Genomic DNA, 18642 nt, shown 5'->3' on the forward strand with positions numbered 1-18642 from the left:
GGTAACCCTCTGCTATTGTTCTCAGTTCCCACTGATTTTTTGTGATCTGAGACCACTGGGAACTGAATTCTCTGAGTCGACCCCCTATGTTGGTATAGTCATGTTCTTCTGGATCTAGTAAGAGATCCAGAAGGGGGGGGCGGCTCTAGATCTTCCAGCTCTAGAGTGGGTGCTACCGTAGGAACCCTTCTGAGAGCTCCCTTAGTATCTATAGTACTGCTGTCTTCTATATCCCCCGGGTCTACGAAAGGGCTGGCCCCTAGGTTTCTTTTCCTCTGGGTACCCTTTCTTTACATCAGATGCTTTTTCTAATATATCATCTAATGCTGGGCCAAAGACTTTTAACCCAGAGAAGGGAAGGGCACAGAGCTTGTTCTTAGAGGCTCCGTCACACGTCCAGGTCTTTAACCAGATGGCTCTGCGTGCCGAATTTGACAAAGAGCCATTCCGGGCAGAAATTCTAACGGATTCTGCTGATGCATCGGCTAGGAAGGCTGTGGCTGACTTCATGATCGGAAGGGAATCTATAATTTCCTCCCTTGGGGTTTTATTAGTTAAGTGTTCCTCTAACTGCCCCAACCATAAAAACATAGACCTTGCTACCGAAGTAGCTGCTACTTTTGTTTTAATTAAGGCTGCTGATGTTTCCCAGGCCCGCCTTAGTAGGTTATCCGCCTTCCTATCCATGGGGTCCCTCAGACTAGACGCGTCCTCAAAAGGGGATCGTTTTTTTCTTGGCCACTTTTGCCACAGGGACATCAATTTTGGGAACTACCTCCCATTCTTTAATGTCCTCGGGGTCGAAGGGGAGACGCCTCAAAGTCCCAAGACGCTTTTCCGCCTCCTCCCATTCCTCCAGGACCATAGCTCGCACTGTTATGAGCTCATTTTCGGGTTTGCTTCTGGCTTCTGGTGAGGGTTATGGAGCTGGCTGTGCTGACAGAGGAGTAGTGAGTTCTCTATCTGGACTCCCTCTGTTGGTGAAGGGAGGTAATGAAGCTGATCTAAATGGCAGAGACCGGCCACCTGAGGAAGAGGACTGCGATTGGACATCAGGAGTTTCTGATTGGATTTAAGGCCGCCGACTCCCTAGTTTCTTGCTGGTGATTTTTCCTGACTGTGGCTTCTGGTTTCCAGTTTGGTTCCTGCCTTCTTAAAGCTAAGTTTTCTCTGCTATTATTCATATGAGTTTTTGTCTGGTTTACTTAGTTTTTGTGTTCAGCCAGCCCTGGCTGGGACTGGGCTGAATCCCCATTTTGTCTCTGATCAGTTGATCTCTTTTACTCTGTCTTCAGAATATACCTGAGTGCTGATATAGGGAATTTTTTTCTATCAAACGTGTTGGACATTTTTTGGCAAGGTTTTTTGCGTGATTGCAGACAGCAGCTTTTCTTTCCTGTCCTTTCTAGTTAGTGAGGGCCCCATCGTTTGCTCAGCCTATCTTTCTATCTGTGTTTGTGTTTTCATCTTGTTTCACCGACAATACATGTTGGGGGCTGTCTATTGCTTTGGGGTCTGCTCTGGGGCAGTTTAAATTTTCCCTTTCTTTCTTTAGGCTTATTTAGTTCTCCGGCCGTGACGAGGCGTCTAGGACCACCGTAGGAACGCTCCACGGCTACTGCTAGTTGTGTGGATAGGATCAGGGGTCTACAATCCGCTAGTTACTAACCTCTCCGGTTTTCTGGGCTTAGCTTGCTTTTTGTTTTTTTCCTCCTTGGTGACTCATTCATAACATCGCACATGGTCGTTCACTGGGAATACTACCTTCCTCTGCGCCCTAAGGCCCCCAACATCATGTCCTGTCTGGACTGAGGTTTTGTGGACCTCCTCAATCTGCATTGTGTCTCTGACCGCCTGTACCAGATTGTCTGTATCATCTGAGGAAAAGAGGTATCTTTTCCCATATTCCGGTTCGCTAGTGCACAGCTTGCCTTCTTCCTGATCAGACTCCGAGGAGTAGGAACCTTCCTCTGGACTAGGCTCCATCTCCTGTCTGGTTCGCTTAGCACTGGGGCCTGGACTGGCTGGCTGTGGCTGGGACAGGGTGGCCATGGAAGCCTGGACCTCCTCTCGAATCAGCGATCTCATCTCCGATAGGAGGGACGGCTGTTCGCCCTTCATTACTTTGGCCGTACAGGTGTCACACAGCAACTTCTTGTGCTTGCTGGGGAGCTTAACCCTGCATACGGGACACTTATTGGGCTTCCCTAGGTCTTTCTCCGCCTGCTTGGTCGTGGGAATGGGCGCTGTCGGTTGTGCCTTTTCCTACGTAGTGCAAGAGAGGGACAGTCAGGCTCTGATCTGGGCAGTCCGGGTCTCGGTCGGTCTGCGCTATGCGCACTTACCCCGTCCGGGTCAATTCTGCCCTGGTTCTCCATCCTTGCTGTGAGCCTCTGCGAGGTCAGGACAGGCGGGTGCTGCCTGTCTCGCTGATGCCGCGCTCTGCTCCTTCAGAGCGCCCGCCGGCGGCCTGTATTTCCGACGCTCTGACGTCACCGGAAGTGCGCCGCGGTCTCTCTGCACGCGACTTCCGGTCACCGCGCTGCTGCCGACGTCGGAGCTGAGAGCCTCCGCTGCAGGAGGAAGCAGTTCTACCCAGGGGGCTCATCCCTCCCAGTCTCTGCGGCTGAGGGACCCCCACCCAGGAGGGTTTCAGCGCCGGGGCCGCTTCACAGGAGGAAGGATTGGCAGGGCCACCCGATCCCCCTGGACCCCTCCGGTAAGCCGACTCCTCTTGTGCGTCCCTCCGTCCAGGGACAGGAAGAAACACTGAGGGAATGGGGGTGGAGACTGTTTTTAACCTCGTGTGCTCTTCCTGTCCCTGCAAGGAGGTGAGGGACGTCCTCTGTGGTGCTGTCAGGAGGGACGTCCTGGAAAACAAGGTTTAATTGTTGTATTATTTTGGATCACTAATTAAAAAATCCTGATGATAAAACTATGGTACATTTCCATTTATTTCTGAAAATATTGTACAGACTATGAAAAAAAATGAGGGGTGCAAATAATTGTGACAGCACTGTACATAGGGACCTGACATAGGATATAATAGCATGTAGTATGCCAGGATAGGGCTAAAAATTCCTGTATAGACAGGCCCTTACCATAACCTTTCCAAGAGCAATATCAAATTGGTTCTATTTATGCTAAAACTTGGTAGCAAATATTGTGGCTAATAGTTATTACACAGGGTCTCACCCACGTTTTCACAGAAACAGATTCAGCTGGTTATGCAGGGATATGGAGAGAGATTATGTATCCTAGCTGGGCAACATTTTCCAGTCTATGTAAATTTCAATGAAAACATAATATAAAGATATAAATTCTAGTATAAATTATCAAATAGCTTAAAAAAACAACATCACACAAAATGAAAACTATGATATGCTATTCAAGTCCCCAAAACCATTCCATCCCAAATAGAAACAAATATAAAGCATACAAATCGTTTCAGGTGACATATTCTAAAAAGGATGCCACTAAAAATACATCTCATCCTGCAAAAACGCCCTCATACCGATCAACGATAAAATGAAAATCAAATACCTTGAACAAACACTTGTTGAGGGCCCTTTATTGTGTCTCCCTACAATAAGGTATTGCTGATAGCAGCATTGAATGTATGTGCTTTACACTGCAGTGTTAGGCTGGTTTCACATTAGCGCTTTTTTGCGCAGCGCATCGTGCGTGTCCATGCGTATGCGTCATGCGTACCTATGTTTAACATGGCGTGCACATGGTTTTGCGTTTGCACGCATTCGTATGCGTTTTCGTGCACATGCGTTTTTTCAAGGTGTGCGCCTAGGCGCGCCAGACGCAACCCGTTCTATTTCTGGGGCCGCCGAAAGGCGTCAAAATAATAATAATAAATTTTATTTCTATAGCGCTGACAAAATTCCGCAGCACTTTACATTTCAGAGGGGACTTGTACAGACAATAGACATTACAGCATAACAATAATCACATAGATCATAACAGATACCAAGAGGAATGAGGGCCCTGCTCGCAAGCTTACAATCTATAAGGAAAAAGGGGAGACACGAAAGGTGGGTGGTAACAATTGCCCTGATTGTATCGACCAGCCATAATGTTAAGTGTGTAACAGTACAGACACAGAGGGCTGTCAAAAAAACGCTTGCGCACGGAATGCGACAAAATAACGCATTACAGTCTATGGGAACGCAGGCATGCGCGAGGACATGCGTTCGTCTGCGTTTTCGTGCGCATGCATTTTTGGCGTAAAAATGTGTAGACACTGGTTTTAACCCCTAGAGAACGAATGCGCATAAAAAAACACAAACGCATGCAAAAACGCATGATGCGTTTTTTGCATGCGTTTCTATTGCGCACGATGCGCTGCGCAAAAAAAGGCTAATGTGAAATTAGCCTTATAGGCGTCACTGAAATACTAGGACCCACCTTAAGGCCTCAGGACACTGGCACTTTCCCTCCAGCATTTCACATACCGCCACTCTTATGGTCTCATGACGAATGCACTCATTGTAGTTTTTGCTGTCTCCAGAATGTCGTTCCTAAAGATAAGCAGAAAGTAAATATTACACGCACATTCATTAGTCCTAAAGTCAAAAAACAGATCCAAGGCTTTGCAGTACCTGCTCAAATCCAGGCTCATTGTGATAAGGGTTTTCTGTCATTAGGGACTGGATAGAGATGAGCACTGAAGACAAGCTCTGAGCTGGACTCCATGCAGGTCCTGTCCAAGTACTGGTGGAAGAAAACTGCAGTATTGGTAAAGACATTTATCATAGGCCAATAATGGGCGATCTATGAGACTTCTGGTTCTGGAGGCTCCATTTTTTTCACTACTAGACTTACAGTGAGGGAAATAAGTAGTATTTGATCCCTTGCTGATTTTGCAAGTTTGCCCACTGACAAACATATCAACAGTCTATAATTTTAAGGGTAGGTTAATTTTAACATTGAGAGATAGAATATCAAAAATAAAATCCAGAAAATCACATTGTATAAATTAAATATATTTGAATTTTGCAGGAAGAAATAAGTATTTGATCCCCTACCAACCATTAAGAGTTCTGGCTCCTACAAACCAGATAGACGCTTCTAATCAACTCGTTACCTGCATTAGACAGCTCTTAAATAGTCACCTTTATAAAAGTCTCCTGTCACAGACTCAATTAATCAGTCAGACTAACCTCTACCTCATGGGCAAGACCAAAGAGCATTCTAAGGATGTCAGGGACAAGTTCATACACCTGCACAAAGCTGGAATGGGCTATAAAACCAAAGGTAAGACACAAGGTGAGGAGACAAATGGAAGAAATACAATATGACTGTCAACATCGACCTGGGGTACCATGCAAAATCTTACCTCGTGGGGTATCCTTGAAGATGAGGAAGGTGAGAGATCAGCCTAAAACTACATGGGTGGAACTTGTTATCGATCTCAAGGTAGCTGGCACCACAGTCCCCAAGAAAACCATTGGTAACACATTACGCCGTTAAGGTTTAAAATCCTGCAGTGTCCGCAAGGTCCTTCTGCTCAAGAAACCACATGTGCAGACCCGTCTGAAGTTTGCCAATGAACACCTGGATGATTCTGCGAGTGATTTGGAGAAGGTGCTGTGGTCAGATGAGACAAAAATTGAGCTCTTTGACATTAACTCAACACGCTGTGTTTGGAGGAAGAGAAATGCTGCCTATGACCCAAAAAAACACCGTCCCCACTGTCAAGCATGGAGGTGGAAAAATTATGTCTTGAGGGTGTTCCTCTGCTAAGGGCACAGGATTACTTCACCGCATCAATGGGAAAATGGGTGGAGCCATGTACTGTAAAACCCTAAGTGACAACCTCCTTCCCCCTACATCAGGACATTAAAAATATGTCGTGGCTGGGTCTTCCAGCAAGACAATGACCCAAAACATAAAGCCAAGGCAAAAAAGGAGTGGCTCAAAAAGAAGCACATTAAGGTCATGGAGTTGCCAAGCCAGACTCCAGACCTTAATCCCATAGAAAACTTATGGAGGGAGTTGAAGCTCCGAGTTGCCAAGCGTCAGCCTCAAAATCTTAATGATTTAGAGATGACCTGCAAAGAGGAGTGGACCAAAAGTCCGTCTGACGTGCGCAAACCTCATCATCAACTACAAAAAACATCTGACTGCTGGGCTTGCCAACAAGGGTTCTGCCACCAAATAAACCTCATCAATACAAAAAACGTCTGACTGCTGGGCTTGCCAACAAGGGTTTTGCCACCAAGTTGTTTGCCAGAGGGGTCAAATACAGTTGTAGCCAAAAGTATTGACACCCCTGCAATTTTGTCAGATAATACTCCGTTTCTTCCTAAAAATGACTGCAAACACAAATTCTTTGGTATTATTATCTTCATTTAATTTGTCTTAAATGAAAAAACACAAAAAGAATTGTCCTAAAGCCAAATTGGATATAATTCCACACCAAACATAAAAAAGAGGGTGGACAAAAGTATTGGCACTGTTCGAAAAATTATGTGATGCTGCTCTAATTTGTGTAATTAACAGCACCTGTGGCACCTAACAGGTGTTGGCAATAACAATCACTCTTGCAGCCAGTTGACATGGATTAAAGTTAACTCAACCTCTGTCCTGTGCCCTTGTGTGTACCACACTGAGCATGGAGAAAAGAAAGAAGACCAAAGAACTGTCTGAGGACTTGAGAAACCAAATTGTGAGGAAGCATGAGCAATCTTAAGGCTACAAGTCCATCTCCAAAGACCTGAATGTTCCTGTGTCTACCGTGCGCAGTGTCATCAAGAAGTTTAAAGCCCATGGCACTGTGGCTAACCTCCCTAGATGTGGACGGAAAAGAAAAATTGACAAGAGATTTCAACGCAAGATTGTGCAGATGTTGGATAAAGAACCTCGACTAACATCCAAACAAATTCATGCTGCCCTGCAGTCCGAGGGTACAACAGTGTCAACCCATACTATCCGTCGGCGTCTGAATGAAAAGTGACTGTATGGTAGGAGACCTAGGAAGACCCCACTTCTTACCCCGAGACATAAAAAAGCCAGGCTGGAGTTTGCCAAAACTTACCTGAAAAAGCCTAAAACGTTTTGGAAGAATGTTCTCTGGTCAGATGAGACAGATGAGACAAAAGTTGAGCTTTTTTGGCAAAGGCATCAACATAGAGTTTATAGGAGAAAAAAAAGAGGCATTCAAAGAAAAAACACAGTCCCTACAGTCAAACATGGAGGAGGTTCCCTGATGTTTTGGGGTTGCTTTGCTGCCTCTGGCACAGGACTGCTTGACCATGTGCATGGCATTATGAAGTCTGAAGACTACCAACAAATTTTGCAGCATAATGTAGGGCCCAGTGTGAGAAAGCTGGGGCTCCCTCAGAGGTCATGGGTCTTCCAGCAGGACAATGACCCAAAACACACTTCAAAAAGCACTAGAAAATGGTTTGAGAGAAAGCACTGGAGACTTCTAAGGTGGCCAGCAATGAGTCCAGACCTGAATCCCATAGAACACCTGTGGAGAGATCTAAAAATGGCAGTTTGGAGAAGGCACCCTTCTAATATCAGGGACCTGGAGCAGATTGCCGAAGAAGAATGGTCTAAAATTCCAGCAGAGCATTGTAAGAAACTCATTGATGGTTACCGGAAGCGGTTGGTCGCAGTTATTTTGGCTAAATTTTGTGCAACCAAGTATTAGGCTGAGGGTGACAATATTTTTGTCTGGCCCATTTTTGGAGTTTTGTGTGAAATGATCAATGTTTTGCTTCATTCTCTATTGTGTTTTTCCATTTAAGACAAATTAAATGAAGATAATAATACCAAAGAATTTGTGTTTGCAATCATTTTCAGGAAGAAACTGAGTATTATCTGACAAAATTGCAGGGGTGTCAATACTTTTGGCCACAACTCTACTTATTTCTCACAGCAAAATGCAAATAAATTTATATAATTTATACAATGTGATTTTCTGGATTTTATTTTTGATATTCTCTCAATGTTAAAATTAACCTACCCTTAAAATTGTAGACTGTTCAGGTCTTTGTCAGTGGGCAAACTTACAAAATCAGCAAGAGATCAAATACTTATTTCACTCACTGTATGTACAACCCAGGAAATTTGAGGAAAGCCACAGTACAGTTACTCACAAGCAGTTTCTTACCCAAGAATACTCAGACAGACTTTGCCGTTACGATAGAAATTGGGGTTAAACCTCACAGTATTGTTGCCAGTTGTCATCAGTTTAACTCTAGGGGGGTGAATGGGATAATCAGGGGGACAGCGGAATAAGAACAAGAAGAAGCCGCCTTCATAAGGTGTATCAAACGGACCTGTAATAAGTGCATGGATCTGCAAGACAAAAAAGGGTTTACACCATTACTAAGGATGAAGCAGAACTGGGATGTAAACAAGACTATATCTCTCCCCACCAACAATCTAGTTACTATGGGGTGGCTCTGCTGGCCCCAATGTCTGCTTTTTGGAAAAATACAAGAATCATAATAGTTATATTTTAACATTCAAACCAATGGCCATTTTCTGTTTTTGATTTTTCCTCCCTTTCTAAAAAGAACCATAACTAGCTTTTTTATTTTTCTGTCGGTATAGCCGTATGAGGGCTTGTTCTTTGTGGGACAAGTACTTTTGAATTACACCAGTCATTCTACCACAGTGTACTGGAAAACACAAAAAAAAAAAATTCTATGTGTATTGAAATAGCAAAGTACATGCTATTTCACAATTGTGCTTTGGGTTTTTTTTTTATTTACCATGTTCACTATATGGTAAAACTGACCTGGCAATAAGATTCTCCAGGTAGGTATGAGTATGCAGATACCCAACATGTATAGTTTTGTTTGTTTTTTTTTATTTAAGTAGAGAAAAAGAGTTCAGAAACCTGAAAGAAAAAGAAATTTAGATTTTGTCTCCATTTTCCGTGACCCGTAAAGTTTTAATTTTTCGGGATATGGGGCTGTGTGATGGCTAATTTTTTTGTACCCGGAAATTTTTATTCATACTATTTGGAGGTAGGTACGATGTTTTGATCGCCTCTTATTGCAATGTGGCGGCGGCCAAAAACAACGAGATTCTCGAGTTATGATTTCTTTTCGTTACGTTGTTTAATTAATTTATTTTATATTTTAATTGATCGGACGTTACAAAAGCAGGGCTACCAAATGTGTATTTTTTATTTTAGTTTTAATGAGGCAAAAAGGGGGATGATTTGAACTTGTGTTTTTTAATTTTTTTTCATATTTTTAATAACATTTTTTTGCTACTTTTTACTGGATTTAAAGGTTTTAGTAGGGGATTTGAAGCTGCGATCATCCGATCACTTGCGCTACACATATCAGTGCAACAGCACAAGCTGTAACCTGTTTAAACTGATAATGACACGGACAGAAGAGGTCATGTCATGTGTACCTTTGTCATATCATGCGGATCCGGCACCACAAACATCCCAGGAGGCGGCTCTTTATAAATTGACATAATATCCCTATGGGGAAATAGGAAGAAATATCAGAACACTGAATAACAAAATGCACAGATATAAAATGGCCTTTTTTGCATATCCACAGAGGGCTGGCTCTGCTGTGTCCTTAACCACTTCATGACCTAGCCTATTTTGACCTTAAAGGGAATCTGTCACCCCCCCTGTGCGTTTTTAACTAAAAGAGCCACCTTCAGCAGCACTAAGACTGCATTCTGTGAAGGTGGCTCTTCCGTTTCTGACCCCCAGTAACGCCGAAATATTAACTTTTAAAAATAGGTACTCATACCTGTAATGCAGCCCATAGGTATGGTCTGTCCCCCTGAAGCAGCCGCCTCCCCGCCGTCAATCATGTCTCTGTAGCATCTGGGCCCCTCCTCCCATAGCCGTCCATCATGCCCCTGCTCTGCCGTCTGTGCCACGCCTCCCATAGCCGCACAGTTTTTTATTTTCACAAGGGTAACAGGAGAAATTGGACCCCAAAAGTTGTTGTCCAGTTTGTCCTGAGTACGCTGGTACCCCATATGGGGGGGGGGAATCACTGTTTGGGCACACATCGGGGCTCGGGAAGAGAAGTAGTGGATGTTATGAAATGCAGACTGTGATGGAATGGTATGCGGGCGTCATGTTACATTTGCAGAGCCCCTGATGTGCTTAAACAGTAGAAACACCCCACAAGTGACTCCATTTTGGAAACTAGACGCCCCAAAGAACTTATCTAGATGTATGGTGAGCACTTTGAACCCCCAAGTGCTTCATAGAAGTTTATAATGCAGAGCCGTGAAAATAAAAAATCATTTTTTTCCCACAAAAATAATTTTTTTTATTTTCCCAAGGGTAACAGGAAAAATTGCACAACATCTTTAGGGGTCTAATTTCTCCTGAGTACACGGATACCCCATATGTTGGGGTAAACCACTGTTTGGGCACACGTCAGGGCTTGGAAGGGAGGGAGCACCATTTGACTTTTTGAACGCAAAATTGGCTGGAATCAATGGTGGTGCCATGTCTCGCTTCGAGACCCCCTGATGTGCCTCAACAGTGGAAACCCCTCAATTCTAACTCCAACCCTAACCTCAACACACCCCTAACCACAACCCTATCCCCAACACAAACCTAATCCCAACCCCAACTATAATCTTAACCACAAGCCTAACCCTAATCCCAACCCTAACCCCAACAAACCCTAACCCTAATTCCAACCCTAACGGAAAAATAAAAATAAATATATTTTCTTTATTTCATTATTTTTCCCTACCTAAGGGGGATGATAAAAGGGGGGTTTATTTACTATTTTTTTTTATTTTGATCACTGTGATAGGGTCTATCACAGTGATCAAAATGTACCTGGAATGAATGAATGAATCTGCTGTCCGACAGAATCGGGGGGCGCACTGCGCATGCGCCAGCCATTTTGGAAGATGGCGGCGCCCATGTTGGAAGACAGAGGGACACCGGGACTCATGAGGTACTGGGGGGAGGGGGAAATCAGAAGGAGGGGGAGCAGAGGGCAGGGGAGGGGGAGCAAATACTGACGGCGGCGGATCGCCATTGTCAGTCGGTAGCGGGGGCAGATCGCCCCCATCAGTCGTGGGGGGAGGGCAGATCGCGGTCTCCAGCCATGGATGATGATATTGCAGCATCGGCCATGGCTGGATTGTAATATTTCTCCAAGTTTCATTGGTGAAATATTACAATCGTTCTAACAGTGTTCTTCTAACATCTAGACTGTGAAATTTTCCTCCCCTGAATTCCTAAGGTTATTACAGAAGTAGGGCAGACAGTCTCTTGATTCCTATGAAATTTTAAGGCTACCTTGGGAGGTAGACTGGATCAGGTCTTAATATAATCCTATCATATACCTGCGTATAAGGAGGGTTTATGGAAAGGGCCTGGATATCGCACATCCTGCGGGCCGAGGTCAGTGCCACCAATATAATAGTTTTAAAAGGTAAGACATTTAGACAACTCCTGTAAAGGCTCGAATTGATCTTTGGTCAATGCCTCCAGTGCCAAGTTTAGATTCCATGGGGAAGGTGGAACCCTTGGAATTGGGACTGGCCTGGATCAATCACAGGATTTTATTAACCTTGATGTACAATTATAATCTCGCGGCTACTAAGTGGGTAACGCACCCAAGCCTGAAACCTGAACCTTGAGGGTACTAGCAGCCAATCTTAGCTCAAACCCCTTCTGGAGAAACTATAGGATTGAACTGACTGGAGCCTTTTTTTCTCCCCCAAAGCTTTCCATGAAAATTCAATAAATTTTCTACAAGTTCTGCTGTAAATTTTTGTTGTTATAGGCTTTCTAGTCCTTAACAAAGTGAAGACTTAACTCTGGAGAAAATGCTTTCCAACTCAGTATTGTCCTTTCAAATTCCATGCTGTTAAATGGAAGCCCTTCACTTGAGAGTGGCATACGAGGGAGAAGGTCCTGGATCTCTGGATCTGACACTGACTTGGTCATCAATAGGGAAAACCATGGACTTTTTGGACAGAATGGAGCAATCAGAATCACCCTCTCATGATCCTCCCTGATCTTCCTCAAGACTGCTGGGATCATCACTATTGGAAGAAAGGCATATGTAATTCTGAAGTTCCAGGGGATCTGAAGGGCATCTACCACCTAAGTGTTTTCCCTTGCATTTAGTGAAAAGATTTTTTTCACTTTCAGGTTCTGTTTGTAGGCAAACAGGTCTATTTCTGGCAACCCACATGAGAGAACTAGTCACTGAAATACCTGGGAGTTTCGGGTCAGTTGTGGCTTAGGAAGTCTGCCTTTGTGTTCCTCTGCCAACTGGAAGAGTCTGTTGCTTCCATTAGGGAGTGGGACCTTGTTCCCCCCTGGGGTTTGATATATGCCAGAGTAGCCCTGTTGTCTGACATGATAACCAAGGAGGGAAGTAAGAAAGCCCTTTAGAGCTGTCTACAGCCCACAACTCTTTAATTTTTGACAACTGACCCCCCTGGAAGAGTGACTAAGAACCCTAAATGTTACTGTTAGGCGTCGGGTTCCTGTCGCTGCACAGCAGGAATCCGGAGCCTTGCATTCGGCAGTCTCCCATTCCTCTCCGGCCGCAGCTGCTCAGCAGACTCGTCAATCCCGGCGCTCTGCTCAGACCAGCTCTGTGGGTTTGGTTGCTGCTGCCACCCATCTGGTCCAGCTACAGCAACACATGCTGGTCAGCAGTGAGCTAGTCCAGGGACTAAGTCCTCCTTTCGGTCCACTGAGCATGCCCGTGGGACGATCTCTCATTGGAGATCGGAGGTCATATGCTCAGGTCCTTCTCCAGCTCGGATTGGACCATCAGGAGGGTCTGGAGGGTCCCGGAAGGACGCTGCTATAAAAGGTTTGCATGGCCGTTCTGCAATGTGCTAATATAGAAAAAGATTAGACCATGTGGAGTGAGTTTTGTATGCATGTATGAATGTCTCTGGTGAATGACTCATTATGAAACCCCTACCCTTGGTATGCATGTGTTGTGTAGCCTAGCCTGCTAGCACCCAGGCTGAGGTCCAGGTAGAGGCCGAGTCAGAGACTGCCATCAGCATTCACTGGTAGCTTTGTCTGTACGTCACGGTGCACATAGTCTACACTCCTCGGTGGTCAGGGTCCATTAGTGGCAGCCGCACGCTCAGTAGGTCTAGAGGGACTCAGACCTCGGGTCCTTGGGGCTGAGTTCTGTGACCATTTACTGAGCGCTCTCTTGCCGAGTGCTGTGTGTTTTAACAGGCTCGAGCATTTATGTTCCGCGGTACTGCGGCTCTGTGACGTAACAAAGTCAGCTCCTGTTCACATCGGGTGACGTTAAACCGCGTGTGACCTATTATATACCGCTATATACATCTGCCATTGTTAAGCAGTAGTTTACCACCACTGCACAGTGGATCAACAGCTTACTAAAGGAAAAGAAGCTCTGACTGAGGTAGCAGTTAGGTTGAGTGGTCTACAGGAGGACTGCCAGGTGCAAGAGGACTTGGGTCCTGACAGTGCTACTGCTGCCATATCTTCATCCTCATCAGATGAGGAGTTTGACTTTGACAAGTATTTGGATGACATGGAGCAGGCAAAGCGTTGCCACAAGGAAAAAGACTTCACTCCGTCTCCTATAGCAAGCAGATTAACCATATTTCAGCAAAATGTTTCACTTGCTCTCAAAGAAATAGAAAAATTCAACCGTTCATCAAAACTGACTGTGCATGAGGCAATTCCTTTATACCCGGCAATTGTATTGTTAGAGATGCTGCCCATGTGGTTACGGCTTTGCCTCCAACCCAAGTTAGTGTAGAGAGGTTGTTCTCTGGCCTTAAAATTATTAGGTCAGATTTGAGGTCATCTATGAAGGAGGATCTGATGGAGGCAATTCTATTTCTTAGGACAAATTCATAGACTGCACAAATGTTATTTAGTATGTTTTTGTTGAAAACTGTTTTTTTTGCCACTTACATAGTTTATTACACAGTGTTATATATGTAATCAATATTACATAGTGTATTAGATATTTACAATTTATTACAGTTTTTTGTGTTCTAAAGTTGTATTCCAATAAATATATATTATGTTCTATCTAAATATCTTGATTATTGTATCATAAAAATGATTAAGTGTCTGATGTTCACATTGTACTAAATTTTCACTTGAATATAAGCAATATATGTGGGAGTCGGAGTCTGAGTCGGTGTAAGGGAAATTGGGGAGTCGGAGTCGCAGGTTTGGCTTACCGACTCCACAGCCCTGGTTACGATCTCTCAGGTGTGCCCCCCAACCTGAATTGCTCGCATCGGTTGTGACCATATGGCTTACCGTCTTTATCCATTGGACCCCGGATATTAGGTTTGCCAACACGAGAGGGAATTTCTGTTTTCTAAACAAAGTTTCACTTTCTTCTAAATGTCCTTTTAGAAACTTCTGTGCAGCCAGAATTTCCCACTGAAGCTGCCCATTTTGGAGCTGAGCCCACCTCATCGCTGGGATGCAGGATGTTAGGGTTCCTAACAGGGACATTGCCTTCCTTAGGTCATTCTTGAAACGTTATTACTGCCGAGGCAAGGTCTACCACCTTGTCCATTTTATCCTCGGGTAAGAGACAAGTCTGAAGTTCGGAACTTAGAATGAGGCCCAGAAATGACTGTATTCTTTCTGGATTCATCATCGACTTGTGAGTGTTCGCCATCCAGCCAAGATCTTCTAAGATGACTCTCACATCTCTCAGTTGTGTTGCACAGTGGTCCTCCGGTTTCCCCACTATGAGGAAGTCAACTAAGTAGGGAACAGATTTAACACAGAAACTAAAGGGTTTCCAGATGACAGCAAAGTGAGTCAGAATCCTGAAATCTTGTGCACATGTTGCTTACTTTTCCCCTTGCATGTTTAGTGCAGACTTTAATCTGCAGCATGGCAATTCCTTCAGTGTTTTTGCTGCAGATTTCACTTATACTAATGAGTGGGGAAAATCTGCAATAAAAACACATGATAAAAAAACGCACCTATTTTATGCTGCATTTTTCTTTCCAAGACATGCAGAAATGGTGCATAAGTTTCTGCACCAAATACGTAACGTGTTCACATACTCTAATGGTGTTCTGGGCGCAAAGGTAGGAAGTCATCTCTGCTATTACCTCGGTGAAGATCCTTTTGGATCCACCAACCAACTGAATGAGAGTGTTCTGACTTGGTAATGCCCGATTTCCCTCTGCACATACTGTACATGACCTCTCTCAGGTACCTTTGACGGTCCAGAATAAATCGGGATGTGATAAGCATCCTTTAAGTCGCCGACCACCATGAAACAATTGTGAAAGCAGTTTTATGTCCATGCTCACAGATTCCAATTGGAAGGTCTGATTTTTTTTTTTAATCCACCAGTTGAGGTACTTCAGATTGATGATGGTTCTGAATGAAGGCTGTTTTTTTTTTTTTCTTTTTAATAAAAAAAAAAAAAAAAGGAATAAAATCCCTTACCTTTTCTTCCTACAGAATCTCGTACAGAACCTGTTTCCCAAGCACGACTTCCATATTTAGTGCTAGCTGTTCTTCCGATGACTTCCGGGGGGGGGGGGGATGTCATTACTGAGGTTTGACGCAGCAGAGGATAACACTCCATTTTTAGAGCTTTCTTTATTATGTCCAGAATCCAGCTGCTGGATGTTCTCGCAGGACTGGATGAAGAGGGAAAATCTTCCCCCTGCTTGTGGCCTGGCGTCATTGAAAGGATTTCTTGAATGTTGAATAGGGACCTCCGAATATAAGTCTGGGCCCTTTCCTACTTTTGGACTCCCACTTCCTTCACTCAACCAGAGGACGTTCCTTATTATATCTTTTCCTCCTGAAGGAAGACTTCCTTGTATCACCTGTCAAAAAAAAACGGGAAAGCCGTTCTTCTTGTCCCTGGCCTTTTCTAAGATATCGTCTAATCTCTTCCCGAACAACAATTGGCCATCACACGAGATATAGCATAGTTTGTTTTGAGACTGAAGGTCTCCTGGAAAGCCTTTGAGCCACAATATCATTCTTGCTGCATTTGTCAAACCAGCATACCCTAGCTGCTAGCCTTACAGAGTCTGCAGACATGTCTGCCAGAAATGCTGTGGCTTCTTGTAATAAATGCAGGTAGGCCAAACTCTTATCCAGTGGGGTTTTATTTCTGAGATGTTCCTCCACTTGTTTCCACCAAATCCTAAGGAAATGGGCGGTACAGGTTCCTGCAATCCTCAGCGTCAGACCTCCTGCTGCTGCTTCCCACGTGTGCTTCAGATATCCATCCGCTTTTTTATCCAATGGATCTCTTAGTACCCCAGACATTTCAAAGGGTAATCTCTTTGAGGATTTTGATACAGCCCCATCAATCCTAGGTACCTTGTCCCAAAGCTCTGAATCCTTATCCTCAAAAGGATATCTCCTTTTTGAGGGCACTAGTTTTCTCCACTGTTTGTTAATGAGGGCCTGGATCTTAATGCTAATAGAAAAGGTATGTTTCTCTCTCTGATATAACCCTCTGAACATCACGTCTTCTAGGGATTTAGCCATCTTCTCATCGTAGCGGTCTGAGACATGCAGCGCATCTAAGTCTGCACCGCTCGGACGTACAGCAGAGCCCCCTATGGGCCCGCGGACGGCTCTTCCAGAGACCTGAAGACCAGCAGCACAGGCATGTAGCCAGCTTTTCTGGACAGGACAAAGAGGGTAGCATCTTTTTTTTTCCCCCATCTTCACCACAGGATTTCAGCACAAGGTTCCCATCAAGGACAACCAACCATCTTATTCAGGGGGAGAGGTGCCGCCCTTTTATTTCAGTAGGTTTCCTGTCCTTGGTGGGTGGATCCCTCTCTCAGGTGTGCTGTAATGGGTGAAGAGAACATTTCAGGTTTCCTTTAAGATGTGTGAGTAAAAATCAGGCAGCATACGCATGGTCTACATGTTGTGCAATTTTTTCTTCTTGCACCCATTGACTTGCATTGGCGAGTGCAAGACGATTCTCACATCCACTCACAGCACGATGCAATTTTATCCTCAAGTCTGATTAGAGCCGAGGAAAAACTCGCAGATAAGCAAGGTCTCATTTAATAACAGCGGTTAGAATGTAGTGGGATGTTTTCTGGCATTGCACTTGTTCAATTTATACGCTCATGTGAGCGAGCTCTAAGAGTTAGATTTCTATATACATTTCTATTTCCCCTACAAGGCAATTTGCTTAGGTTATACTGGTAGACTCCCGTTAAATGTCTAACTTTGGAATACCTCTTTAAATGTAACCTGAAAGTAACTATTCCAGGAGGGCAGAACATTTAATGCTGTTTGCAGAAAACAAAAAAAAATAAAAACCTCCATAACAAGTGGGAAAAGAAGGATTCCGCAATGTAACATAACTGGTGCTGGAGCAGAGAGAAAACATACAACATATCTTATTAGACAGAGTCACTTATTTGAAGAAGCTTACAGAGGTTTTCAGGAAGGGATCAACAGGTATAAAATATTGATAAGTTTTTCATCCAGATGTGATTTCATTTGTACCAACACAGTGCCATATCTGCTGCAGGCCAAATACCACGATGACTTTTAAGGTGGTCTGCCGAGGTTCTATAATAATAAATAATTTTTATTTACACTGCTCAAAAAAACAAAGGGAACACAAACAACAGAATATAACTCCAAGTAAATCAAGCTTCTGTGAAATCAAACTGTCCACTTAGGAAGCAACACTGATTGACAATCAATTTCACATGCTATTGTGCAAATGGAATAGACAAGAGATGGAAATTATTGGCAATTATCAAGACACCCTCAATAAAGGAGTGGTTCTGCAGGTGGGGACCACAGACCACATCTCAGTACCAATGCTTTCTGGCTGATGTTTTGGTCACTTTTGAATGTTGGTTGTTCTTTCACACTCGTGGTAGCATGAGACGGATTCTACAACACACACAAGTGGCTCAGGTAGTGCAGCTCATCCAGGATGGCACATCAATGCAGTTTGATTTCACAGAAGATTGATTTACTTGAAGTTATATTCTGTTGTTTAAGTGTTCTCTTTATTTTCTTGAGCAGTGTATATAGGGCCAACATATTCCGCAGTGCTTTAAAATTAAGCAGGATTCTGTTGATTCAACAGGAAAAGTAGAGCAACATACATTGTTCATGTCCAATGTGACAGAGGCTGAATGCAGCCCTCAACATCATCTAAAGGGCCCGTTACACGTAGCGATATCGCTAGCAATATCGCTGTAACGTCACTGATTTTGTGACGTAGCAGCGATATTGCTAGCGATATTGCTACATGTGACACTTGCCTCCGACCGGCTCCCCCACGATGATCGCTGATCGCGCGAGAACGGCTGGGCCATTTCTCGTCGGCCGATTCCTACAGGACTTCCTGTGGCGCCGACGAGCAACGCGTGGACGCGGGCGGGAGGACGTCAGGATCGCCTCGTCTGACAGATAAGTAGCGACCCCCGACCACTGCTATGTCGCTGGTGAGATCTGCCAGTGTGGCAGCTCACTAGCAACCACTTAGCGATGCACCAGCGATCCATATCGTTGTCGGGATCGCTGGTGCATCACTACGTGTAACGTTACCCTTAGAGTGACGCATCCTGGCCTGCGGGACTGCATGTCTTATCTGACCAGCAGCGAGTGACTAACTGGCAGTATATTGTGTATGCACTGTTATCACATCATGCCCT

At 44.3% G+C, this 18642-nt stretch overlaps 1 protein-coding gene across 2 annotated transcripts in view; it reads right to left on the minus strand.

Moving 5' to 3' along the window:
- UBE2Z (ubiquitin conjugating enzyme E2 Z) overlaps positions 1–18642 on the minus strand; it is a 42008-nt gene that overhangs the window by 21724 nt on the left and 1642 nt on the right. For both annotated transcript variants that reach the window (XM_073572404.1, XM_073572405.1), the window contains exons 2-5: positions 9394–9466; positions 8132–8319; positions 4611–4722; positions 4417–4529 (exon numbers count right to left, since the gene is read on the minus strand). In XM_073572404.1, the coding sequence (XP_073428505.1) occupies positions 4417–4529; positions 4611–4722; positions 8132–8319; positions 9394–9466 (486 nt within the window). The remainder of the gene's footprint in view (positions 1–4416; positions 4530–4610; positions 4723–8131; positions 8320–9393; positions 9467–18642) is intronic.

Source organism: Dendrobates tinctorius, unplaced genomic scaffold (genome assembly GCF_039654945.1).
Source record: "Dendrobates tinctorius isolate UK_male_01 unplaced genomic scaffold, ASM3965494v1 ptg000032l, whole genome shotgun sequence".
Classification (NCBI taxonomy): domain Eukaryota; kingdom Metazoa; phylum Chordata; class Amphibia; order Anura; family Dendrobatidae; genus Dendrobates; species Dendrobates tinctorius.